The 17,365-nt window shown below is 40.4% G+C and overlaps 1 protein-coding gene across 1 annotated transcript; it reads left to right on the top strand.

The window, feature by feature from the left end:
* The first annotated feature begins 1,828 nt into the window (after nt 1–1,828).
* pros (prospero) lies at nt 1,829–12,965 on the top strand. The gene is given in 6 exon segments (XM_067263707.1): nt 1,829–2,775; nt 4,544–5,244; nt 5,247–6,708; nt 7,074–7,227; nt 9,913–10,057; nt 10,335–12,965. Coding segments are annotated over 5 exon segments (2,538 nt in total). The 5' UTR covers nt 1,829–2,775; nt 4,544–4,647; the 3' UTR covers nt 10,515–12,965.
* The last annotated feature ends 4,400 nt before the right edge of the window (nt 12,966–17,365 follow it).

Below are 17,365 nucleotides of genomic sequence, written 5' to 3'. Positions count from 1 at the left end.
TCTAACCCAGATGAACTGTCAAGATACAGACGTTAATATCCACTTGGAAGGAATAATCAAAGCGGTTTTTTAAACCTATAAACCACTACACTATTATACAAATATTTGCTTTAAAAATGTCATATCCGAACCGAAGTTATTAATTTAGTAAAAACCTAACGCCAGCTTTTATTTTAATATATATACGGTATATTTAAATATACCGGTGCAAAACGGAGTTATCTTCTTATCTATCAAACAAAATAAAAAAGTAAAAAATGTATTTCCTTCGCTTGTAAGATAAGATTCAACCTATAAGCATGAAACATGCCGATAAGAATCTAGAATCTGAAAGCTGATATGTTCTATCTGAGAGAATTGTTTGTGCAAAACAAAACATCAGTCGAGGTTTCGTTTGTGGAGTATACGCACACCATGCCATAAGCGTCCTTTTTATACGCCGACAACCTCCCGTGACGTCATTTCCGGACAGGTAGGGGTTTTGTGTGTATTTTAAGTCGAATCGAAGATATAAACCGCTCCAAGTTTTTTTCTTTTTTTTATATATTTGATAAGTAACTCGAGTCATGTGCCAGAGTAATAAAAATAGTGAAAAGATAATGATCCGATAATTCCGCGGTAGAGTAATGTGCGTTTTATCATTTTTTTTTTTTTCGACGTTTCGTTAATGCCAGCGAGGTTGGATTAATTTTTAACCGGTCGGGCTGGAAGTTTTTTTGAATTTGCCGAGGAGTCAAGCGGCAGAGGGGAGAGAGAATCCCATTAGCCCAACGACCGGTAGCTATCCCGACTAGATCAAGATTGAACAAGTGTCTTCCTGACCCAATCAGGATATGATGAAAGGAAGATGGCTGAGAAAAGGGAAGTCGGACGCAGCTGAAACGAGCAGACAAATAACAGTGACCTTTCTGACCTTTTTTAGATCTTGAGTGACAATTACCGAGGCTTCCTGAATGGGATGTGACGCACCTTCATCCCTTTTTTTGTTTTCCTCCCGCCTGCTGTATCCCCCCTTCGATTGAAGAGCAAACAAACGTACAGAATCGAAGGATCTCGAAGACATCCGCAGTCTACATCATCCTATCCGCACGCTAATTAGTTTCTGAATACTTAATATCGTTGTCATTGATCTTAATATTCTTTAGCTTTGCAGTCTAATCCCCTTTTGTCTGTCGATTCTAATGTCTTTCGTTTTTCGCTCCACATTAACGCAAGACCACGAACTGCGGCTGGCCGCATAATCGCCTTATGGTATCATCTTTTCATTAAGGATGATTATAGGTTTCTCCTCCAATAGTTTACCTGTCCGTCAAGGTAAGGAGAGCCAGCCAATCAACTGCACCTGACATTTACGGTCGACGCATAAAAATTCCTTTTTCATCCTTTGGCACGACATCGGTTTCTTTTGGGCGGATTAACGAATTTTTCAAACGATCCGGATGTCATTTCGATTCATTTAAAATTATCAGCTTTTGTCTCGCGTGCAGGTGCCACTTGTAGAATGCTTTTTCCCCCTTCTTTCCGTGTCGCTTTTGCGTTTGATTTGTTATAATTCGACAACATATGCGACCTCCTTTAGTCCTATTTATCATCCGTTCCCGTTACTGCTATAGTGACGCGACGCCATTTTGATGCCTTCCTTTGGGTCACTATTCGTTTTCGGATTCGAAAACTCCTTGCCGCACTTTTTCCTCTCTTATTTCTAGTTTTTATTTATCTATTTTTCGAAACTTATAGGAATTTAAATATTTAATTACGTAACAAAATATGGTGTTTTAGCAAGCGGGCGTAGATGTAAGGGACACATTTGCCCATTGGGAAAGGTATAATTTTAGAAGAGATTGTCTTCTAAAGGTTAAACGGAATCAGATAATCCGGATAAAGCCACAAACGGGAAGGAAAGGCAGTGGTATTTCCGCTGTTACCACAGAATCTTCTTCCAGAAATCAACTACCGAGCCGACGAAGTTCTTTCCCGAGAAACGGAGCCATTTTCGAACGCAGAAACAGAGAAAGAGACGTAGCGTGACGTAAGGAGGAATAAAAACGGAGTACCCAGCCAGTCACCCAAAAGCCGTTAGAATCACACTGCAAGCAGATGGTCGGAGTGGCAACACGTGTCGAGAACACCCCCTCTATCTGTCTCTTTCGGCCATATGTTGATTGCGCACTTAATTGCATTCTAGCCCGAAAAGTTTTTTCCCCATTGGATACATAAACACGCCAACCGTAATCGGCCTGCCGTGCAGGGGGCGAGACCATAGTGACCCGTTAAGACGTCGGCAACTGGCAGCGAGGAAAGGAACCGTTATAGGCCCCATTGTTGTCGGCCGGCACGTGCCTGCTGTCTCAAGTCATTAAGGGAGTCAGTGGCTCGTGGCCTACCACCTCCCCGGCGACCACCTGGCCCTGCGGGTACAAGGCCCCCGAGCCAGACGGATGGCGTGTCTCAAGACCTCATCCATTATCTTCGGACGCTTCTACTAATTAAATATGCATTTCGGACGCGTGTCCGGAAGACAGAAAAAGTAACACCAGGTATACTGATGACGTCAGCTATCAGGCGAGTGATTGTTTGCAAACACGGAACACACACTTATCGTTTCGAAGTTGTCGGTGACTCAGTTCCTTTCGTCGGACTCTCGCTATCGAGACGAACGCAATCGCAGCGAACAGATAAAACAGTTGACATATTTGTTAGCGGAGGAGTGCGTCATACAAAAGAACACGCTTATGATCGAAACCGGACGCAAATAACGCGTAGACCAAAGCTCAGGTGAGTATGCGATTAAGTTGAATTACGTTCGCCTAGCCCTCCACAATAACGTCTTGAGAATCGGTTGAATTAAACAGGAAACTCTCCTAGAGCAGCTGGTCTCCTTCGCCTCAGGACAGATCGAGCTTCCTGTCTTTTCATTCGCCTCGGTGGCTCGTCCAACTTAGCTAGTCCGACTCGATCTTCCAAGACAAACGGATACACTTATTATATCTGTCGGCTAGACGAGGTAAGAGAGCTAAATTTTTCGCTATATCGTTGTTTAGTACGCCCCGGCTGCGTCACCGGTCAGGAAGACATCTCGCTGATGTGAATGAAACGGGAAACACATTTCAGTAGTAAACTATAATACCGAACGTCCGCTTCACCTCCATCGTCCGTGTCACCCACACAAGACCCTCGGTCCATACCCAGCCGGGTGTCTCTAGCAAGGGATAAGTTTCCTGTCGGAACAACCCTATAGTAATCTGTTCTGCTTGCATTGCTTCTATCCCTGGGAAAAGGGCAGCCACGGTCTTAAGTGCGTGCGAAACAAACACTCGTTTCCCTAAATTCTCCTTTCACCTATCCCCTCTATCGTCTCGGTTCCACATCCGAATCCCAAACCACCCATAAAGTAATTCGGCTGTTTTTTTTTTTTTACCTTCGCAGTTAATCCAGGCTATTCTCGTCTAGTCAAACCTTCTCGGAAAACCAATCCAGTGTTTACTTAATACTGGACCGATGTACAAACGTTCAAACTTAGTAATTATTTTAACCTTAGTCACGTTAAATCCTGTACTAAAATGGTAAATGAATACTTCGATCATTGTTATATAAGAAATTCTTAGTATAATTGTTGTAATTCCTTCGGAGTAGGAACTAAAATAGAAATAAGCTTTGCTCAACTGTTTGCAATAGTTTTGCAGATTTTTACACACTAATCGTTTCCGTAAACTGTTTTGTTTAAATAACGACGGACGTTAACTTAAGCACGTTTATAAGTATAGAAGTTTTATTTTAAAAAATTCGTTTTAAACCTCCTTATTAATTAAAAAAATAGCGACTAGGCTAATTAGGGTTAGAATAAAACAGTGTTTTCTGTATAAAATTACGCAAAATATCAATTAGAAAGGTATTTTGTAAGCTTTTAAAATGAAAGGCAAATAAGTAGGCCAACAAATCGGATCTTGCAGAGGAATTTATTTGATTTTTTAACGAAATCATAAACACTTTAAAGGGATTTGTAATGAAAAATGCGAGTGGTTAAAAATGCTTTGCGATATTGCCGGAGTTTTAATAAATTAGTTAATAGTTAATCTAATCGATTTTGGCAATCAGATTAAAGAACGATCCGGAATTTTAGTTAAATTTGCGTGAAAGTTTTGACATAATTATTTTGTCGAATTTAAGTTTCACGAATTTTCGATATTGTTGAATTAAATTGTTGCTTAGTTTCCTTAACTCAATATATTTCCAGCCCTTAGGAGAAACGTCGAGGCCTTACATATTCTTATCCGGGGCTGCATTTTTACTTGCGGCTTATATATTGGATAAACGTTTTGATTATCGGCAATTATCGCTGATAATAAATCCAAGTTTGCTATACAATCATAAAAGATAGACTTGTTCATTGCTGTTTTTGTTCCCCTTATCTTATCTTTGCAATTTTATTTCGAACAATTCTTTTTCAAGACGTTATTATGTTAACTGTTCTCGGAACGCGTGACCTCTTCTTAACTGATCTTCATTTACATTTCGTATTTTTTATTGGTGGTGTTTGTTTCAGGTGAGAGAACGAGATGAGTGAAGAGCTGAGGAGTAGGTGAAAAAGAGAAAGTTACTGGACAACGTAGCCCCCATTTCCTCAGCCGTCCAATCAGCGAACTTCTTATGATGTCATCGGAAGAGGATTCGGAAATGGAAGCCCTAAAAAACAAGACGAAGCGAGTGCGTCAGAGAGTTGACGCTGGAGAACCTCGCAATAGTTACGCCAGCATACCGAATTTCAGTTCGCGACCCATGGCCACTGTCCCCTATCATAATGGCTTTAGTATGCTGGCAGGGGGGAAAATTCTCGGTGATCTTATAAGCAGACATCAGAAAGGAGACATGATGCTGGACGATCTAAGGATTAACGGTTCGCTGATGGCGTCGATGGATATGGCGGATTCTTCGTTTCTCAATGGGACGGTGGATCAGGAGATGACAGCTAATTCTCCTCACCAACAGCCTCCCGGTTCTCCCCTGCCCGAAAACAGTCATTTGTTGCGTGACATACTGCAGGGCCGGAAAGTGTCCGACGAACAGGGTCCTTGTGTCATGCTTCTGCAAGGGAACCAGCCAACTTCCGTTAGTCATGCTCCGGAGACGTCGGGGGTCGACACTACCGGAAGTCACGTGACTCCGAGACCGAGGCGAGTCGGCGAAGAGGACGACAACGTCAAAGTTAGCAGGATGTCCGACCAGGAACAGGAGACAACCCCGTATCCAGTCCGAGTCCGTGTCAGAGTCCCAACCCGCTCCGTCCCTTAAGTAACAGTAACACCTTGGAAGAGAAACGTGCCAGGGTCGAAACCATCGTGTCCAACATGCTTCAGGGTCCTCCGGCAACCATCCGCTCTCCGGGACAGGGGCAGAGCGGGCCCGAACCGCCGACTCCAGTCAACGGGTGTAAGAAGAGGAAACTCTATCAGCCTCAACAACACGAAGCCAGTAGGATAACAAATGGATTGCAGGACGACGACGACGAGGAGGACGACGAGGAGGAACTTTCGCCACCCAAACAACGTCGTCTCGAACGTGAAACGCTCAAGCTGCAATTACGCCAAATGCAAGAACAGTTGGCAGCCATGCAACAACGTTACTTAGAACTATTCGAATTCGAAACATCGGTGAGTCCAATGAGGGATAACCCGTCGCCTCGAAGCGAAGACGGGATTCCGATGAATGCCACCGACGTCAAAGCCGAAATGTCCGAAGACAAACACGAAGAATCTGTCAACTGTCGTCAATCCTGCATCGTTCAGCCTCCCACCCGCCTTAGCCCAGGTCAGTCGGACGTCGACTGGTTAAGTGAGTCTCTTAAGTCAGAAATCACATCATCTCTGTCTCAAGTAATTGATGCCGTCATATCACGATACGTTCAACGTCGTCCCGTGGTTCGACCGGCCACATCGAGCACGGGAACTAATTCGGACAGTGATCAGCCCAAAGACAGCAATCTGTTGTCTCAAATGCTGGACAGAAAATCGCCTCGGTCCAAAGTTATCGACCGGGGTTGTAGGGTGAACGGACACAGTCAGAGATCGAGCCCTTTTCCCGACTCGTTACCGAAACCGACGTTCTTCTATCCACCCGGTCTGAAGCCTCCTATGTCCACCTTCTTCTGTAACACCGCTCAACAGTTACCTTCTGTAAGTTTACCCTTTCCACCTCCGGGATTGAATACTAGTGGGATACCCGTGGAAGTTCCCGAACAGACAGAAGCTATGGCTCTGGTGGTGACGCCAAAAAAGAAACGCCACAAAGTGACGGACACTCGCATCACCCCCAGGACAGTAAGTCGCGTTTTAGGGCAAGACGTCGATCCTCTATGCAACAAGTACACCATGTTGGCAGCTGGATGTCCGTCGGATCCCGGCCCCGCACCCACCTACACCCATCATCCGCCACCTCCGCCTTTGGTGCCAGTTTCTCTGCCCACTTCGGTAGCGATTCCTAACCCGAGTTTGCATCAATCGGACGTGTTCACCACTTTTCACTACGATCATCAACGACTGGGACAGTATAACTCTATACCCGACAACCACGACGAAGACGCTCTTCACTCGTCCATCATGTCTCATGCAAGGGGCTCCCCCGATTCGCTTCATTACGGACATCTGAAACTAGAAAACGGAGACAGTTCGGAGGCGGGAGATAGTCCCGCGTACGAATCGGGACTGGCTATGATATCCTTTGCTCTATACACAATCTAATAGCTTTAGATTTATCTTAATGCGGTATTGGGTGATGTACAGCCCGGTTTATGCAGTTAACAAGATTGCTCTTACCAACAGAAACCTGACAAAAGACGGACGTGGGAAGACCTAATAACGTATAGTTTTTTTTGCGGTCTTCCGCCTCGTCGATTCCCACCCTTGTCACAAAAATAACCCCGATCTCGGAACTACAAACGAAACGTTTGAATTCCAGTAAGATCGATTGAAAAAAGTAAATTTCGGTGCGTTTTTGGTAAGAGCAATTTTCTGCAAATAACTTTTACGCTGTTTATTGTTATTGTTTAAGATTGCGTATTCCTTAACGGGTTTTTTACACCAGCACCTTGACGCCCATGCACTTGAGGAAGGCGAAGCTGATGTTCTTCTACGTCCGATATCCCAGTTCGGCCGTCCTGAAGATGTACTTTCCCGACATCAAGTTCAACAAGAACAACACGGCCCAGTTGGTCAAATGGTTCTCGAATTTTCGGTAAGTAGGTGCGTGAGAGGCCGCGGCGGAAGCGGGACTATAGATATACCCTGGGCGTCCACCTCCGCCCAATATCTGCCGGATGACTTTTCTGTAGCAATTCGGCGAGGCGTGTCCGCGGGAAGCTGTCCCATTCAGCCCAGCGACCATTACAGTGCAGCTGTCAGGATGTCGGATGTTCTGCGCTGCCATGCTCTGCTAGCAACGGTTGCCAGCTTGCTTACATTGCTCTAGAAACGCATTGCGCACGCTCCCTAACTTGCCAACTAGGTGGGAGTTGCCTACCACCACACATCTCATTAGGGACAGGACAAAGGGAGATCGCTAATGAGCTACAGATAACAAATATATACACAGAAGGGATTCCTAGTGGTCACTGCCCCGCAATGCGACCGGGTCGACACACAAGTCGACATCTCAGGGGCCGAGAAGACCGGGGAAAACACCTTGGAAATGCAAATCGATGTTGGCGGTGGCTACGAGTCCGTTAAGTATTGTAGCACCCATCACCTTTTCCGGACAAATACCATCCGAAAGTTATCTCTTGTTGGCAGACCGACAGATACGGGGATGCGTTTGCTATATTGATTGAGCGCCAAATGAGACGGGAAATGGTTTCAAGAAGTTTTTGCCTTTTCTAATCGCGTGCTTTTCATTAGTTCCTTGATTATGAAGGAAGGAGGCGTCGGGATGATATAGCCCAGCGTTACTGCTATCTCCAGTTGTTTATGTCCTCCATTATCTTTCCTTTCTTCTTTACGCAAAAATGCAGACATTGATAAGGACTGCGGAAAAGTTGGGGACGACTGGTCTCCGAGGAAAAACTTTTCCTTTTTCTTTATTGAGATTTGATTAATTAGTACCTACATTAGCGGGGGGAAAGAGAGGGGACTTCGACGTACTGTTATCCGTTTTAATTCCATAAATTACACTGGTATTTATTTATTACACGGATTGAAATTAGGTAATTATTGCAATGATAAAACCAAGCCAACTATTATAGGAGGAGGTAGAAGGGTTTTTGAAAAATTCGCCAGAAATGGGAGGAACATAGACCGCTGATTTCGCTTAGATATTGTTAATTACAGCTTTATGTTAATTAACTTGGCACCATTTGCTGTGCTCCATTATCGAATTACATGGCGGTCTCCTCGGCGATGCTATGTCCACGCCAGGCCTCTGGCTGATAGCGACCGGCTTCTCTCTTCTGATGACCGCTGGGAGGGGGTCGAGCCCGCTGACGTCATAAACGTTAGCGGCAGCAAGAAGCGCGTTGCCACCGTCGTCGAAGTCGGCCCGTCCGAATTCGGACTCGAATAACAAAATTGCGCAGAGGTGAGGGATGTTTACCGGTCGCATTCGGTAACGAGGAAATATATCAGCCGAGTGTCGTATAGATACTAATCTTGCTACACTTTATAGCTGTATTGGATCTAACGGTAAATCGATTTTAGTGACAAGTCCGCAGAGAGTTATAATTAGTTTGTTAATAACGAGCGCAGTCCGAGTAGTCTTAGTGGCAGACGCCGCGGCTCTAACATTCGAACCACCAGGCGCGAGCAGCCTGCATTTTTTCCTCGTCCACCCACCTCGGAATCTATTTTGCAGCACCAGTCGCCACACCTGCTTAGCATAAATTAATTTGGCCACAATTTACGCCCGGCTCCCGCGTTCGACCATTGTGAAACGGTGTCGAGCTGAGCTCGGAGGATTATCTTGGAGAACAGAGTCTGCCGGCTCGACGTAAATGGCCCCATTTAAAACGACAAATGGTCAAGCGGACGGGACGACCAAGACTTGTCCGGCTGGCAATCAAACCTTTCCTCCCTCTCGCAGATTTTAACAACGATTCGGAAAGGGGTAACCTACGCCCACCTTGGCTAATTTGACTTAAATATCTTGTTGTCATATGAGAAATGGGGTAAATAATGGCCTGTGTAATTGCAGTTATCAGGTATGAGCAACTGCCGACCATTTCAGGCAAGACTTACTCCTACAGGGCAGCAAACGACGAAGTAAGAGGCTTGTGTTTCTGCTAGCGGGGTTTATAGCCTCCCTAGGGAAAGAATGCAGCCAGGCATGTTGGGCATCGCTACCACTCCGTACTGCGGGCGAGATATTGCATCTCATAACTTACTGTTGCCGCAGTAAATAACAGCGAGTGACTTAGCCGCAGTTGTAGTGGATAAGATTACGTGGATACTCCAACTTATGACACGCTAGTAATTAAGTAGAGGAACAGCTCGAGAAATTTTTATTCCGGATTCTCCCATTTAACCCAACGCGACTGAGGTGTGTCGGCGACACGGACCGAATCTCGTTTCTCCAGAATTATTATTATTCAGATCGCCTGCTCGCCTTTCTAAGCTACTTTGGTTTGACTTGTTCTGTCCGGTCCATTTGGAGAATTAAACATCGCACTATATAATTCAACGCATTACGGTCGTTATAGAAGGATACTTGTGGAATAATCCTTCGGTACGAGCGTTCTTCACGCCTTGTACGAACTGAGGAGGGCGGTAAACAAATGCTGACAGTTAGCAGAGAGCTATTAGTTGCGTGTTGAAGCCAATGTTAAATGCACGGGCATGTGTGCCCCGATCCGCACCACATTTATCACTGCATCGGCGGGGGATTCTTCAGCCCCTTCTTACTGACGAGCCCTTCTTTTTCTCTTGCTTTCAGGGAGTTTTACTACATCCAAATGGAGAAATACGCTCGGCAGTCGGTCAGCGAAGGAGTCAAAAACAATGAAGATCTGAAAGTAACGCCCGATTCCGAACTTCTCAGAGTTCTAAATCTTCACTACAACCGCAACAATCATATCGAGGTAAGCGCATTTTTTCCTTTTTTCCTCTCAACAACCGTATGCGAAATCTCGGAAATTTAATCGATATAACCGAGTTTACTCGCTTAGTTTAATTTTCCGGGATTTTGATTTTATTCTCACGAGTTAATGTCATGTAAACTCGCATCGAATGCGCGAGTTAAAAGTGACTGATGTCGGATTAACCAAAGAACTTTCGAATGCATTTTTCCGCATTTTAACGGCAAATTTCTTCATCTTTCCAATTATTCTATAGGAAATTTTTTCTTTCTGTTTTCAGGTACCAGAACATTTTCGCCACGTCGTCGAACAAACCTTGAAGGAGTTCTTCAAGGCGATCACAGCAGGGAAAGATCAGGAGCAGTCGTGGAAGAAGTCGATCTACAAAGTCATAGCAAGAATGGATAATTCGGTTCCAGATTATTTCAAATCGCCGAATTTCTTAGAACAACTCGAATGAGGACAAGACAATGTGAATCCTTCTTAAACCAAGACTTGTGCCTTCAGTCAGTCTGTTTTTCTTTGTGTACGGTGGTTGTGGCCAGGCTAACCTTACAACCAAAAAGTGTGTTTTAGCTTTAAGAGGAAATGACAAATTTAAAAAAAACAAAGCAAAAATTATATATCATTCATCGGTGATTCTTACAGGATAAACACAACTGGTTTGTCCCGGGTGAGTGCCCTAGTCATAAATGATGTAAACCTACTGTTATGTGTGTATTTATTTTGTGCACGACGAAAGTGCTAAGCACTGCTTTGTTCACTGGGACAGGAAGAAGAAAAGCGACAAAAAATATTAAGCAAAATGACATGAACTATGCACTCTTCATGTCTCTGAAGTCAAGGGATGATATTTTTCTTATCCGCAAGACAAAAAAAAGTGCGAAAGCACCGATTCTTCTCCGTACAAAAAAAAATGATACATGTTGATAGAATATTATTTTGAGTATAACTGAAACCAAAAAGACAAAAAAATGCCCGAAAAGGTGAGAGATAATCAAACGTGCTACTCCGACACCCACACTCAACCCTCGCCCCATCAATCTCGTTTGTTCCCTTAGGGTGTCGGATAGGCAGGAGGCCATTGCTAGTCACTGCCCGCTCCTCTTCACCCGTCGATGTGCGCCTAGTCAACCCTTAATTTCTATCACATATCTGGTCCCATGGGTTCTCACGTGGGACGTGCAGCTAGTACGAATATAGTCGTTCTGCTAGGGACCATCCTCCGATGATCTATGACACTCTTTCTATTTCTCCCTATCCAGGTGTCGAAAACAATCATTTAGTCTTTCGCATGTGATACTTCATATCACCACTTATGTGATATCGCAGAAAAATGGAGGGTTTTGTTACTTTATTAGGTTCTGTCTAGCGTGGTTTTGCAGAATGTGCAACATATCCGCAAACAAGTTGGCACGCCTTTTTCTCTTGCACGTTGCCTTTATTGTGTGCCTGCACTATGGTAGTGATTAATGACGAGCGTTCTTCACTTCCTCTGGTATTTTTTCTGTTTTTCGTTTCATCAGCCTTAGCGACGCGTCTTTCTCGTGGGCAGAGAGATGGACGAATACGTCAATACAAAAACAGGCAGCCCATAAAATGGGTTTCTTCCTCCTACTGTGATTGGACTGTGCAGTTCTCTTAGTCTGCTCGCTCATTTCCCATCAACTTAACCTCATTGACGACATCCTGAATTCACTTTTCTCTGTCTGTCGTTTTGGCTCAAATACTTCCCTCGAACGAACTTCGTCTCTTAATCAATTGGCGAATCCAGACTTGGGAAGGGAAAGCTTTCGTCATTTCTCGTCTTCCAAATGAACGCTGATTATGAACAAAATAAAGATAGAAAAACCAGTGACGGCCATTTTTACAGTTCGTGTGTGTGTACATTCCTAGCAACATTCCACATTTTTTGCAAATTCAAAAAAAAAAAAAAAAAGTACATTCCTTCTCCCCCATTTTTAAAATCCAGCCTCTTCGAAGTGGGACTGCTAAACGGGAGTGTTAAGCTCTGGTAGGCCAAGAAAGCATCAATCAGTTCTACCAGCTCTGCACAGCTCAAGTGCCTTGCCCATCAGTCCACCGATTTTCATTCATACACTGCAACCATTCAACTGTGATATTTGGCTTGTAGCGACGGGCATAACAACATTTAAAAAATAAGCAGCGAAATGTGCCTGCAGCAGAGAAATGCGGAGAGTATACTCACCTCCCGGAGCGGTTCCTCTTCTTATTTTATTCGATTCTTCCTGTCCTGTCGTCTAAATTCGGAGATGCAAATCTGTGATCCGTTCTTTGCCTCTCCCCGACTATTCGTCTCTCAAAGTTCTTGTTGGTCGAAGAGAAAAAGTTTAAAAATAAACAAAGAAAGAAGACGAAGAAGAAAGTCATTCCAAGAAAAAAAAAAGACTATTTATATGTGTATTGAACCGGAATATAATTTATTGAAATTTTTTTATTTAATATGCACCTCACCATTTACTGGTTAATATATATGTATATGGTATGTCCACCTGCTGTATGTAAACTGCACACATCATCATTGGCCAAATAGAATGCTGTACAATCACCCTAGCTAGTTAAGATATCATTAATAGAAATTAGAAACAATGTACATTGCCTCTCTTTTCTATTGTGCATGAATATTATCTTCTATCCCTTTGGAGTATCATACTCAACCCCATAGTATTCTTTACGGGAATACTTGAGAAAAAAAGTCATTTAAAACTCGAAAACGATATTTATTACTTAAAAGATCTCCCCCAAAATGTTTGGCAAAATTTGCATATTTTATGGAAGTATTTACTGCTATTTATTGGCAATCATTATGAAGTCAGCAACTGTTATGTAGTCCATACTGTGCATGTCTTAACCTTGGTTCAAATAAAAACTCATTTGCAACAAAACGAAATTTGTGTCGAGATTTTTCATTAGTTAATTTTTCTTTTTTTACTTCTATTTTTATCTACGTAGATATGAAAAATCGTGTTACGAATTTCTCTCAGATCCCGTTAGATAAACCATGGCGTACTTGTTTTCGTGTCACCACAACCGCAAACACCAATACGAAGATTTTTGACATTGGGAACACGTTCTTCGCTTCCACACCCTTGACGTCAACGGCAACTCGGTTTTAATTGCTAAAAATATTAGTTCAGAATCTACGTGAGGAAATGGCGCTGATGCAATTTCTCATTTGACAATCCAATTGAAAAAGATTTTTTCTCCCGCCAACAGGAAATGCCCCGAGGGAAAAGAATCCAAGGACGACAATCTTTTGTTTGTTTGTCGCATTCGTAACGATTTAGTTACTCCGTTCGATAGCGTTTAATGCAAAGAATAATATAATAAATAAATAAATAAATAATAATAATAATAAAAACGTTGGCCAAAGAGCGAATCGATAAAACAAACCCAAGATAGCTATTACTAAAACTTAGATTGATGAGTCAGATTTAAGCATAAAATTATCTTAAATCCATTGTTAATTATTTAGTTATCGCTTTTGCAGTCAATTATTTATTCATTTTTTCATTAAATTGATTAACTTAACCTCGTAGTACTTAAAAAATAAAACAAAATCTTGCTACCAACCATTAGAAAGTAGCCATTTTTTTCTGTTTAGCATAATAAAACGCGTGGTTTCTCCCTTAATCCGGGACCGCGCGAGTAGGCCTATCATTTATAAGAATAAATATTAAAAAAGATAACATTAATAATAACTCGAATTATATTTAAATTTCAAAATGTCCAACGAGCGCGTAGACCTACTTTATATCAATTAGAAATATTTCAGACGGATATCCTGATGACGATCTTGTATCACGTATAAACGAAACGGGCACAGTTTAGAATCCTAAAAAAAGAAAAAAAAAAACCCCAATTTTTATAAGCTTTAAAACGATCTAAACTCACATTTATGTAAGTTTAAAGCGTTTGAAACGTCCGAAAAAGTTATCTTCATTTATTCACGCGATTATAATGGCACGGAAAATCGATTAAATAGCTTAAATCGCCGGAACTCTAATGTTCAAGAACATTTTTTATATCTATAAGCTCACGGAATTGTTACTTTTGATCCCTATAAAATAATATCTGTCATTAAAATCTTCAAAATTTCAAGCGAATTATGATCCCATTTACTTTTACGCATTAAATATAACCTATAGAAACATGTCAATACGTAATTTTTTGTAAATAAACACGTCTCTAGATCGGTGAGAACGTTAAAAAAAAAGGAATTCAACTGCCAACATAAAAAAAACAATGTCATTTGTTAAATAAGTGGAGCAAAATTCTAATCTAGTTACTGGTAAAAATATTGTTAGGATTTTAAAAAGACGGGAAATAATTTATGAGCTAAGTACACGAAAATGAAACAGCTTGAATTCTTTATTCTCCTAACTTCCTGTTATACAAAATACTTAAATACAAAAGTAGATAATCCTTTTTGGAATTCTGTGCCAGTCAAAGAATCTGATCGTCCCTAACCGAGTGTGTACGTGTATATACATCCTTAAACTATGGCAACAGCGGATGTCCCAGCACCACTATAAAAGAATTAATCCATCCGACGGAAAAGCTTGTGACGTGACGTCATTGTACACAATCCTAAAAGAACGGATATTATTGCGAAAAAGAACGATTCTTGTAGTTACGGTCTTACAGTCATCGTACCGTTTCCCAGATTTAAAACATTTTCGAGATCGATTCTCGAAACAACCCATTAAAAGAAAGGAAAAAGTTGATCACAAAACACCCATTTAAAAAGAAAAACAATGGAAAAAAAGGGAAAAAAATGGGTTTTCTCTTGCCGATTACATCGAAATCGATTCTCGAAGGCAAGCAATGTTTAAGCCTTCTAATAAACAAATATCACAAGGATTTAAGGGGAAAGAAAAGAAACTGCTATATGTTTCTATTAACTAATTAGTCACACAGGCTCTATATGTATATATTTTAATTACCGCTTCTTTGCACTATTTCTGATTTAAACTTTATTGCCGAAATGAATTTTTTAGATCTGAAACAGGAAAAACAATTTCATCAGTTGCCTCTGAAACAAATTAACTTCGAAAAAGTCAATTTCTCAATTTCTGGCGCCTTCATATTTTAAAATTTTGAACGTAAATAAGCGATTTAAATTGATTTCGTATAAGATTTATTCCGTAAACAACCGATTTTTTTATCAGAAAAAGTCAATAAAAAAGCAACAAAACCGTTATTTTTCTGTCGCCAGTTTCAATATTAGGGATGGCAAAAGAGTTCCGTTTCTAAGACAAATGATTAAACGAGTTCAAAAAGGTAGTAAAAGAGTTCCGTTTCTATGATTAAACGTTTATGTAACAGTTAAAAAATATTCAATTTTTATTGTATTATCGGCGGATAAGTTGCTTATTGTAACCAATGGAACGGGGGAAGAAGACAGCTTTAAATTAAACAAAAAATAATTAACTGTATATACATATCATTAAGGGAGAATAAATTAAGGAAATTCGAAGTAAAAATTGATAAGAGGAGGGGGGAAAAAGCGAATTTGAAATAAACAGGAACACGAAAAAGAAGAAATTAATAATCAGAAAAGATTAAGCGATTTCTCCAACGGCAATGAGAAAGAATAAGATTAAGTTCCCCCCGTTTTTTTTTTCTTATTTAATCGATAATACAGTAAGTCCCAAAAGGCCTATTATCGGAAGCAAAGTGCCAGCCAGAAAAGAAATAACGTTCATGATTTATCAATTAGCTCGAGATAAATCTATAAGTTCGGTTTTTCCCTCCCTTTACCTCGAATTTTTAAATCAGGAAGCGCCAACTTTGACTTTTTAATTGTTTTGTAAAGATTTATTAGGAATTGTGTACGTATTCTTGTCTTTTTTTTTTTAATAGGAAAAAAATGAGGATGGTGGAAAAATTAAACAGAAAAGGTACGTTTTTTTCTGTATTGTTAAATATATTTAAATATATGGAAAATTCTTTAAAATCGATAGGACTAAGCCGAAAAAGGGTAAGAAGGAAATAGTCAGAACGCCTGTTTAACTGGAAATGGTGATCATTTGCTCCTTGACATTTCGAATCCGTATCGAAAGGAAAAGATGGCGGTCGTTGGATGGTAAACTATTAATACTTAAACAATATGTAAACCATAGTTATTTTCTCGTCTATCTTTCTCTTATGTAAAGGCTCTATTTTTAAATTTTGCAACGTTATTTCCGACTTTATATCATTATGTAACGCAAGCCTATCTAAAAATACGCAAAAAATTACTTTAATGCCAATCAATTTGCGGTTTAAATGAGACACCCCTTTGTTAATTTTATGCGCATAAATCGTCACTTCTAAAAATAATAAACATTTTTGCTTCTTTTGTTTTTCTTCCTCTTCTCGCTTATATAAAATGGAACGAACTCATTAAATGAAAGTCACATTTTTGTTTTCGGTTTTTTTTATATATCAATTATAACATTCGCTGTTAATTTATGTAGCGGATTTTATGTATTTTTTCCAGTTATCCCGCCAGTTTATAGTTTAATAATTCCACGTTTATTAGATAAAAAGATAATTAACGATATGTGTGTATGTGTATATATATATATATATACACACCAGGGAAATATTCTGATAATTTTTAACACGATCTTGAACTCTCGTAAATTATTCTTCCGTTTAAGGTTGAATAACTTTAAAAGAATAATAATAATAATAATCCCACGCCCCGATTGAAAATCTGGGTGAAGGATACCAAAAAAGAAAACAAAAAAACGTAAGATGAAGAGCAAAATATTAAATTCATACCGAAAAATAAGCTCGTATCTTCTCAGATACGTCAAGCAATCTACGATTATCGTTAACTTTAACGTTAAATATTTTATTAAATTACCTTTAAATTCGTCTAGATCGGTTTTATAATGAAATTAAATACGTTTACGAATTAATTTTTTTACCGTAAAAACGTTTTACTGTTGTTTACATTCGAAAATTCTACACTAAACACATCATCTCCGTCGACTTTTAATCAATCAGATCAGAAACATCTATTGTTCTTCATATCTAAACATTTCATGTGACTGAAATATCGCACGTTTATAAAGAAAGAAAAAAAAAAAAAGGAACTTTATCCGTTTTTAAATTATAAATAAGATATTAAGTAATTATTTCTCTATAATTCAAATTTTGTATTTTATTAATAATACTTTAATTACATTTTTCAATAGAATGAAATATCCGCTTAGAATTATCGATATATATAAATGTCAAATCTCTTCCTTTGTGACGTGGTGAAGATCGTCACTAAATTCACTCGAAAGTTCAAAA

The sequence above is a fragment of the Centruroides vittatus genome, unplaced genomic scaffold (genome assembly GCF_030686945.1).
Source record: "Centruroides vittatus isolate TY-2023 unplaced genomic scaffold, ASM3068694v2 contig_18, whole genome shotgun sequence".
In the NCBI taxonomy this organism is placed as follows: Eukaryota; Metazoa; Arthropoda; class Arachnida; order Scorpiones; family Buthidae; genus Centruroides; species Centruroides vittatus.
Note: the sequence above shows the minus strand (reverse complement) of the source record. Positions and strands in the feature narration are given on the sequence as shown.